The sequence below is a fragment of the Artemia sp. Qi Xiang Cuo genome, chromosome 1 (assembly GCF_049724085.1).
Source record: "Artemia sp. Qi Xiang Cuo chromosome 1, ASM4972408v1, whole genome shotgun sequence".
NCBI classification, from domain to species: domain Eukaryota; kingdom Metazoa; phylum Arthropoda; class Branchiopoda; order Anostraca; family Artemiidae; genus Artemia; species Artemia sp. Qi Xiang Cuo.
The window spans coordinates 35,485,966-35,496,552 of NC_142794.1; the positions used below are offsets into that span (position 1 = coordinate 35,485,966).

Below are 10,587 nucleotides of genomic sequence, written 5' to 3' on the forward strand. Positions count from 1 at the left end.
AGGACTGAGTCAAACCTCTACCAGTTTTCTTGCAAAAGTTTCCTATTTTGTTTAGCTTTGGCAAACGAATAAAAAAATAGATGCATAATTATAAAAATTACAGCTTTCAGATTTTTAGTGCCGTAGAAATAAAAGTGAAATAAGAGGTAAAAAAGAACTCATGCGAAAAAAAAGATATTGAATATTATTATTATGTGAGTTGTTTTTGGTTTTCGCCTGTGTTTTTTTTCTTTTCTTTTCGTCTTTATTTTATTTTTAAGTTCTGTTTAATTTGGTTTAGTCTTTTTTTCCGCTAAGAAAAGCTTCTGGAGCAAATGTCAAAACATTTCGCCTTTTTTATAATACCATTTAAATCTGAATGAAAACAAAGCTCCTGGTAGCAATTGTCACTCCCCTTCCTACACTTGAGGATTTGCTTGGTGCTACTTATGATGCCCACTCCACTTCTCTACCTCTGTATCGGTAGGAATCAGAATTTAAGCTCTCATACCTCAATGGATGCTCCTACCCCCAAATCTTTTATGAATATCTAAAGGTTCACCTAGAGATAGGACATTTGGATATGAAAGTACAGTTTTTGAAAATAGAAATACACTTCCTCAACCTACACATATATCCACTGGCCCTCCTCCATAATAATTAATGCAAGATTATACAACACTGTACATAATTATATCAAGCCTCAAGTGAATAAACCTGGTTAAATGAACCTTACAACGGATAGTTTTTCAATAATTTCAAATCAGTTGCTTATCTCAGTATTTTCACTCGATGGCTTTACAGCATCCTTTGTGCTAAATTGTCTTTTTACGCCACAAAGTGGCAGAAAATACTATTCTACTATGGCACAATCTTTTGTTTTTACTTAAACAGGCGAGTAGAACTTTTATTTTCTTTCTAATGAACATTCAAAATTATTCGGAGGAATATTGGGTAGGGGGAGGGGGGGGGGGGTTCCGGTGAGGAATTGCCCGGGGGAGAGGACCGTTTAGACCCGGTTGCCAAGTCAGATGTTGTGTGGAACACAGAAAGAAGAGAAACTCACCGACAAGTAATGTATGTGGAATTCCCATCTTCTCGACTGTTGTCCTTACAACTGGTGTCAGGACTTGAGCATCTTCTGCAACAATCCAATGTAAGTTTTTAACTTGTCTAAGAGTCTGACCTAGTCGAGTTAATTCTGGAATTTGTTCTGGACGGCGAAACGTAGGAGTTATAACATACACGGTAGGAGAAAGATCGCCTGAAGAAAGAGACAAATGTTTTATTAGGAATTCACAACTAATTTGTTAACCAAAGAAGTAAACCAGCGAAACTTAAGGGCTAGTTAGATATAAAGGCTTTATAAGGTCATATGACGGGTTTCTTCCACGGTTGGGGCTCCCTCCCACGAAGTGAGCTGGACACTTCCTGAGAGGAAAATCTGGGTGTATTTTTGGCTTTAAATAATTTCTGAAACCACACTGGCTAAGCATGCCAAAATATAAAATCGTAACGAAGAAAAAACCTAGGATAACTTCAGCCAGTGAAAGGAAGAAAAATAAATTGCAAAAATTTCGGTCAAGACCTCCGATCAACCGCCTTCAATGCAACAAAGAAAATTATGGACACAAAATACAGACAAAGTCCTCAGGACAAAATTAAAACAAACCAAGCCTTAAAAACTTGCACTAAAATAAAAGAGGTACTCTCTAAGTAACGTTGAAAGATCAATTGGTTAGTTGCCCTTTCGCTGTTGCTTGGAAGGGGCCTAGTCTTCCATATGTTAATTTAAGAAACTTTTTCCACAAGACAAGTTTTTCAAAAAAAAAAAAAAAAAATTGGAGGATTCACTAAAAAAAAACAACTAAAAAATCACCATGGATTGTCAGTTAAATTGATAGATACTGACATTTCTTCGTTAAGGTTTTGATAATTTTTCATTTATCAAACAGTTCGTGGTAACGAACTTTAAGTAAGGAGCGACCCGGCTCAATGGTAACCGAAACTCTAGAAAACGGGTTTTTGATACCAATAGATACATAAAAAGAATCAAATTTCAATGCTGAATTCAAATATATAACTTTCATCAAGTTTAGTCCTACTCGTCAAAAGTTACGCGCCTGAGAAAATTTGGCTGATTTTCAAAAAAAGGGAGAAACACCCCCTAAAAGCTATAGAACCTTAATGAAGATCACACCATCATATTCAGCGTATCGGAGAATCCAACTGTAGAGGTTTCAAGCTCCTATCTAAAAAAATTTGGAATTTTTTTTTTTTTTTTGCCAGAAGAAAGATCACGGAGGCGTGTTTATTTTTTTTTTTTCCCAGGGGTGATCGTATCGACCCAGTGGACCCAGAATATCGTAGGTGGACTCATTGGAACGGAAATTAAAAGTTCTAGTGCCCTTCTTAAGTGACCAAAAAAATGGAAGGCAACTAGGCCCCCTCCCATGCTCATTTTTTTCCCAAAGTCACCTGATCAAAATTTTGAGATAGCCATTTTGTTCAGCATGGTTGGAAATATGATAAATATGTCCTTTAGGATGACTTTATCCCTCGAAGTCGCCGAGGGGAGGGCTGAAAGTTATGAACTTTACCCAATGTTAACATATAGTATTGGTTATTAGGAAATATACAGACGTTTTCAGGGGGGATTTTTCTGGTAGTAGGGGGGTGGGTGGGTCGGGGTTATGTAGGAAGATCTTTATATGAAGGAAGTTTTCATGGGGGGAGGGAAATTCCTATGAAGGGGGTGCCGGATTTCCCAGCATTATTAAAAAAAAGATCACAAATTAAATATAAAAAAAAAACAAGTTTTCCAACTGAAATTATGGAGTAACATCAAAACTTAAAACGAACAGAAAATATTACGTGTATGATTGGGTTCACCCCTTAGTCCATACCTCACTCTTTAAGCCAAAGATTTTTAGTACTTCCATAAGAGCTATTTATTCTAAATTAATTAAAAAAAAAAACTTTCCGAAAAATAAGTTTTTCAAAGAAAAGTGAAGGCCATACCCAAACTCTTGTTTGTAGTTATTTTTATTCGATTCAAACTTGATTTACATATTCAATTTAAATTTCACTCTTTTTAAGATTTCTTTGTTCATTTACATTAATATATATTGTATGTTTGTTCGCATTGATTGTTATTTAATTTATGTCCGTTTTCATTTATACTTTAATAGCAAAATATTTGTTTTCGTTTGAAGCTTGATTTTCATATTCAATTTAAGCTTTACTCGCTTTAAAATCTATTTATTCATTTATATCATTATTTGTTGTATGTTTTTACTATGATTACTTGTTGGATTTCTGTTCCTTTTGGGTTTCACTCTTTCTTTGGGAGCAATTTCTAGTAACTTTGAGTTCGAATTTTTAGAAAGAATTCTTATATGCTGAGGTTAATATCTATATGACCTATACGTTCATTTGAATATAATATTTTTCGGAGTATTTTTTTTTAATTTAATTTTGTTCGTTTTTGATCGCAAAAAGTTTCTAGTTTTTATGGCGTGGGGAGGGGGCGCGGCGTACTGTCCGATTATTCTTGACTTCAAAAAATAGATCTAGAACTTTAAATTTAAATCGAATGAGGCTTTTTTCAAAGTCTATACGATTACCTCTTTGATAAAAACCTTATATATGAACTATAGACAGCTTGCATACTTGTGGACAGCGAATGACAACAATGAATGGATTGAAAAATAGCTCCAATAAGGGGGTTTAGACCATTTCACTTGCTGACACAAAGGGATCACGACTGTTTGGAATTGACCCTAATAGGATTTTGTGTGACAAAGCAATTTTACATCTATCTCAGAGTATGTATTTTAACCTTATAATTGGATAATTATAATAGATTTCCTATGTGTTCTTCCCATACAAATCCCCTTCCCATAAGTTATAAACCCCCTTTAATAAGTTATGCCCCAGGGCATAACTTACAACGCCTACCCCCGGGCCCTGGTGCGCTGTGTCGACACCGGAGTTTTTTTTTATCAGAACTTTGAACTATTTTAACCAAATGTCTATCTCAAAATTTTTATCTGATGCATTTAGGGCGTGGAGGAGGGGGGGATAGTTACCCTCCAATCTCCTTTGAATCTTAAAAAGAGAACAAAAACTTTCAATTTTCAGTAAAATCAGACCTCTCCAAAGTTTATACAAGCATCCCTTCCATAAGAAATAATGGGAAGGATCCGGAGAATCCTTAAATTACAACTCTTGCCCTGACGGCTGTGGGGGAGTTATCATCCACAAAGACCTAATTTACAGAACTTTAAACTACGTTTAATAAAATGGTTGTCTCAAAATTTGGATTGGATGTGTTTGGGGGAATGGTAGTTGTGAGAGGGGGGTTAGCTGCCCTCAAATCACTTTCAATTATTAAAAAGGCCACTAGTCCTTTAAATATCCCATCAAATGAGCCTTTTTTGAAGTTTCTATGACACCGCCTTCTATAAAACCTTATATGCCCCCAGGGCATAACTTAAAACCCTTGCCCTGAGGGTTGTGGGGGATTGTCCTCCTCAAAAATATATTTTCTATAAGGAAATCAACTATGCTGAACGAGATGCCTATCTCAAAATTTTGATTGGATGTTTTTGGGGGAATGATCGGCGTGGGGGGGGGGCTAGTTGCCCTCCAATCACTTTCGACTATTAAAAATGGCACTATCCCTTTGAATTTCCAATCAAATGATTCTTTTTTGAAGTTTCTACGACAACGCCTTCTATAAAAATTTTATATGCCCCCAGGGCATAACTTATATCACGTTCCCTGAAGGTTGTGGGGGAGTTTCCTCCTCAAAAACAATTTCCTATCTATAAATCGACTGTGCTGAACAAAATGGCTATCTGAAAATTTTGATTCGATATGTTTGGGGAAATGATGGGTGTGGGGGAGGGGGGCTAGTTACACTCCAATCACTTTCGACTATTAAAAAGGACACTAGCCCTTTAATTTCAATTCGAATGAGCCTGTTTTGAAGTTTCCACGACAACGCCTTCTATAAAAACCTTATATGCCTCCAGGGCATAACTTAAAACCCTTTCCCTGAGGGTTGTGGGGGAGTATCCTCCTCAAAAATATATTTTCTATCTGGAAATCAACTACTGCTGAACAAAATGGATATATCAAAATTTTGATTGGATGTGTTCGGGGAAATGATGGGCGTGGGGGGGGGGAGGGGGGCGAGTAGCACTCCAATCACTTTTGACTATTAAGAAGGGCACTAGCTCTTTAATTTCCGATCGAATGAGCCTGTTTTGAAGTTTCTACGACAACGCCTTCTATAAAAACCTTATATGCCACCAGGCCATAACTTAAAACCATTGCCCTGAGGGTTGTGAGGGAGTACCTTCCTCAAAAATATATTTTCTATCTGGAAATCAACTACGCTGAACAAAATGGCTATCTCAAAATTTTGATTGGATGTGTTTGGGGGAATGATGGGCGTGGGGGGGGGGGGCCTAGTTGCCCTCCAATCATTTTCGCGTATTAAAAAGGACACTAGCCCTTTAATTTTCAATCGAATTAGCCTGTTTTGAAGCTTCTACGACAACGCCTTCTATAAAAACCTTATATGCCACAAGGGCATAACTTAAAACCCTTGCTCTGAGGTTTGTGGGGGAGTCTCCTCCTCAAAAATAAATTTTATGTCAGGAAATCAACTACGCTGAACAAAATGGCTATCTGAAAATTTTGATTGGATTTGTTTGGGGAATTGATGGGCGTGGGGGAGGAGGGGGGCTAGTTACACTCCAATCACTTTTGACTATTAAAAAGGGCACTAGCCCTTTAATTTCCAATCGAATGAGCCTGTTTTGAAGTTTCTATGACAAGGCCTTCTATAAAAACCTTATATGCCCCCAGGGCAAAACTTAAAACCCTTGCCCTGAGGGTTGTGGGGAGTATCCTCCTCAAAAATATATTTTCTATCTGGAAATCAACTACGCTGAACAAAATGGCTATCTCTATTAAAAAGGGCACCAGAACTCTCGATTTCAAATCGAATGAGCCCCCTTTGAAGCTTCTACGACCACCCCTTCCATATGAAGTGCCTCTGGGAAAAAACTAAATAAATAGTAATAAAACATTGGAGCCGTATGGCCTTTACTATAGCCTTTTCTGATAACGGCCTTTGTGATTAAGGGGTCATTTTAAAAAAATTGGAACAAAATTCGAACTTTAGCTTAAAGAGCGAGGTATTGATAAAGGGGCAAGCCCCTTAATATACGTATTAAAAATATATGAATATATAATTTCGTTGCGTAAGTTAATTCGTAAGTTACGTATATTTATTACTAATAAAAACGTTCGTAAATAAAATTAAACAAGTTTCGAGAAAGCCATTTATCCAAATAAAAGTAAAATTAATAAGTAAATTTTGTTTTAATTATTCATGTACGGTGAGCCAAAATCAAAACCTGCATTAAATCAAAAATGTTCAAAAATTAAATAAAAAAACAAGTTTTTTTTAACTGAAAGTAAGGAACGACGTTAAAACTTAAGACGAATAGAAATTATTCCGTATATGAAAGGGGCTGTCCCCTCCTCAACGCCTCGCTCTTTACGGTAAAGTTTGACTTTATCACAACTCTTATTTTTTTTAAAAAATAAAAAACTTAAGCGTAAAGAGCGAGGCGTTGAGGAGGGGACAGCCCCTTTCATATACGGAATAATTTCTGTTCGTTTCAAGTTTTAACGTCGTTCCTTACTTTCAGTTAAAAAAAACTTGTTTTTTCTATTTATTGAAAGTAAGAAAGGTGAAAAGATTTCAAGTGAATTTTCTTTGTAGTAAAGCGAAAATTGTGTTCTGGTCTTGAGAAGACATAGGGGTTGCCAGCCCTACTCATGTTAATTTTTGTTCGTTTTGAGTTTGACTCTGGTATTTATTGTAATTTCTATTCGTTTTGAGTTTCATTTATTTGTTGATAGTGATTTCTGGTAGTTTGACGCTTGGAAAATTATTTGACTTTATTTTTTCTCATTCTTGTGCTCTTTACTTTTCTTTGAAAAACTTGTCTCATAGAAAAAGTTTTTAAAATTAATTTCTGTTCGTTTTTATTGACATAGTCTTTATCATGAAAAAAAAAATTATATCTTCTCAGTTATCTTCTATAAGAATCCATAGTAAGGGGTGCTATTTGTATGTTGGAGAAGTTTTTTCAAGAATTTTTAATCCTGACACAAACAGTATTTTTTAATTTAATTTTATATCTTCTGAAGTTGACGTGAAAAATAAAACTCGATATCATTCCCGAAAGATTCTATCTATGCTCTTTGACAACCTGGATACACTTTTTATCTATTTAAATTGTAAGAACAGAAGTAGTAATAGTATTATCCCCTAAAGTTTCAACTTAATATACCAAGTTGTTCTCGATATATTACTGAGGTGTCTAATTGGCAACCACTTAACGCAATGCCTTTTGATTTATATTTAGAGCACCATTTAGTTTTAAAGTATAATGGGACGGTTCCATAATTGTGGGGGTTGACATACCTAATATCCCTAACGACATAGTTGCTTGATCGTTTTACTATGCTGAACAAAATGGCTGTCTCAAAATTTGACGGGACGCGTTTGGGATATGAATGGGCTTGAGAGAAGGGCTGCTTGCCCTTCAACCTCTTGTTACTCTTAAAAAGGGTACCAAACACTCGGACTGTAATTGGAGCGGAAGGGGGAGGACTTTCCCCTTGATATGTCAAGTAAAAACATTTTAAACAAATAAAAACAAAGTGAAATCATTTATTTATTTTTTTTTTTCAGTAAAGTGCAAATTATGTTCTGGTCTTGAAAATGCATGGCGGTTGTCAGCCCTAGTTATGTTAATTTTTGCTTGTTTTGAGTTTGAATCACCTATTTATCGTATAATTTAAATAAACAACCTACATTTAAAATATTTTAACTTTTTTAGCTTTAATAAATTAGAAATTATTAAAACTTTAAGGAATATTTCTCAGTATATGCATACTAAGCTAACAATTCACATCCATTTTTTCAGTAAAGTGTAAATTTTGTTACAGTCTTCGAAAGGTATCGGGTTGTCAAAGACATCATTTCGAGACCTTTCAACCTCACTGAACAAAATGGCTATCTCAAAATTCTGCAATCGAATGAGCCTTTTTCGAAGTTTCTACGAAACCAAATCGCCATCTTAAAATTTCTATCAGATAAAGTACGGGAAATACGAAGTTTGGAGGGGGGGGGGTATCCACCCTCTGATCACACTGAATCTTAAAAAGGACACTAGAACTTCTTGTTACCAATCCAATGAGTCCCGTACGAAGTTTATACGATCACCCTTTCTTATAAATATATATATATATATATATATATATATATATATATATATATATATATTATATATATATATATATATATATATATATATATATATATATATATATATATATATATATATATATATATATATATATATATATATATATATATATATATATATATATATATATATATATATATATATATATATATATATATATATATATATATATATATAAGTAGAGGTGACCCTAAAGCCCCCGTACGAACACATGTGCTGCCATCTACAATTTAGCTTAATGCTGACGGGACATAATTTATTCAAGGATTATCGATCGAGTCTAATGGGGGTCAAGGTCAATCGATCTGTTGTTGTTGTTTGGCCACGTTTAATGGCATGAGGGGTGATTTACATAATCGATGGGGGAATTATTGATTCACATCTGGGTGGAATTATGAAACAATATGGTCATAGGGTCCCTAGGGAGAAAGATTACGTAATCGCTCATTGACCTCTTTTTCCAAGATCGATTTATTTGATGTTTTTCTCGGATGTCAACATCAAATTATGGATGTTTTATGGTTTTTGTCAGTGAGAATTTGAAAAACAGGAACTTTGTCACATTTATGGATGTCAACAGCAATTCATGTCTATTATATGGTTTTCTCAGTGAGAATGAAAAAACAGGAATTTTCTCACTTGGATTTACATAATCGCTAGGGGAAATTATTGATTCACGAAGGGGGAATTAAGAAACAAACATGGCTTCATTGTTGTTTGGTTAGCTTAACCTGAGAAATTGATTTACATAATCGCTATGGAAATTATTGATTCACGAAGGGGGAATTAAGAAACAAACATGGCTTCATTAATCTTTAGGCCTGATGGATTTACATAATCGGCGGGGAAATTGTTGATTCACGAAGAGGGAATTAAGAAACATTAAGGCTTCTTTAATCTTAGGTCTGAGGGATAAACGTTCTTTAGGACAGAGAGAAAAATTAATATTCTATTTTTAAATAGGGCTTCATTGATCTTTAGTGTCATGAATCATAAATGACATCACTTGTTATCTTGGAATTATGCGGGAGTCTAAAAAGATAGAAATTCTATTTTTAAATACTGCTTCACGGAGCTTTAAGTCGGAGAGGTAAATTGATATTCTAACGAAACCATAATAGTTTAGCTAGGAACATTTATGAGATGAAGAGATTAACGAAGGAAAGGGTTTCCTAGAAATTTGAAATGTGAAAGCACAGAAATGCCAAAAAACAAAGGGAACACACAGAAATTACTTTTTGGGGATTATTTGGGCGAAACGGTTTTAGATAGGTTATGGAATTATTTCTGCGAAACCGTTAGAGAATTTTTAAAAGATGATTTTAGAAAGGTTTTTAGAAGAGGTTTTGAGTGTGGTCGTTATAGTAAACAAGTTCTATTTGAACAGTGTCGTGAGGTCCTCTACCCAACCCCAAAGGGCCCCGATCGCCCTACCCCGATCCAAAGGGTTCCAATCCCCATACCCCAATCCAGAAGGAACCCCCCCCGTCCCCAAAGGTTCCCAGGGCTCCCACCGGCCCCCCAGACCCTCAAAGGCCCACCCCGGGCCCCCCAAAGGCAGATCGAGCTCCCAAAAGACCACCGGGGTCCCAAAGGCCTTCACCCGGTCTCCAAATGTCCACCAGGCTCTCAACTGGCCCCCAGGGCCCCCAAAGGCCCTCCACCGGCACCCAAAGGTCCCCCAGGCTCCCAAAGGGCCCCCCACCCTCCCTCTCCTCCCCACTCCTCACCGTCACCTCCCCCTCCCCCCAACCCCCTCCCCCTCCCCTCCCCTCCTCCTCCTCCCCTCCTCCTCCCCTCCCCCTCCTCCCTCCCCTCCCCCTCCCCATCCTCCCCCCCATTTTTTTAATATTTTTTGTGCATTGAGACACAGAAGGGACACCCACCCCCAAGGGTCCCCCAAACACCCGCCCCCGGCCCCCCAAAGAGTCCCCTCTCCATTTTTTTTAATACTTTTTTATGGTTTTATTATATCTTCTGAACAAGTTCCATTCATAATGTCATTCCTAAACCCATTTTCCAACCTCAAAGAGTCCCCTCCCCAATTTGTAAATACTTTCTTGAATTTTTTAACATGGTATTTTTTAGCTTTTTACGGTCCGACCTTTCTCAAAGAGTCAAATTTAAAGTTCTATTCCAAATATTTTCCCGGAACAAGAAAAGTCCCAAGACATAAAAAATTTAAAGTTCACTTCTAAATTTTTCCGTAGAAGATAGGAAAAGTTATACTACGATTGTGATTATTTTC

The 10,587-nt window shown here is 36.3% G+C and overlaps 1 protein-coding gene across 2 annotated transcripts in view; it reads right to left on the reverse strand.

The window, feature by feature from the left end:
- The window catches only part of LOC148956240 (galactosylgalactosylxylosylprotein 3-beta-glucuronosyltransferase P-like), a 171,083-nt gene that overhangs the window by 93,540 nt on the left and 66,956 nt on the right, over nucleotides 1-10,587 (reverse strand). For both annotated transcript variants that reach the window (XM_089094683.1, XM_089094675.1), the window contains one exon: nucleotides 1,046-1,243. In XM_089094683.1, coding sequence (XP_088950809.1) covers nucleotides 1,046-1,243 — 198 coding nt within the window. The remainder of the gene's footprint in view (nucleotides 1-1,045; nucleotides 1,244-10,587) is intronic.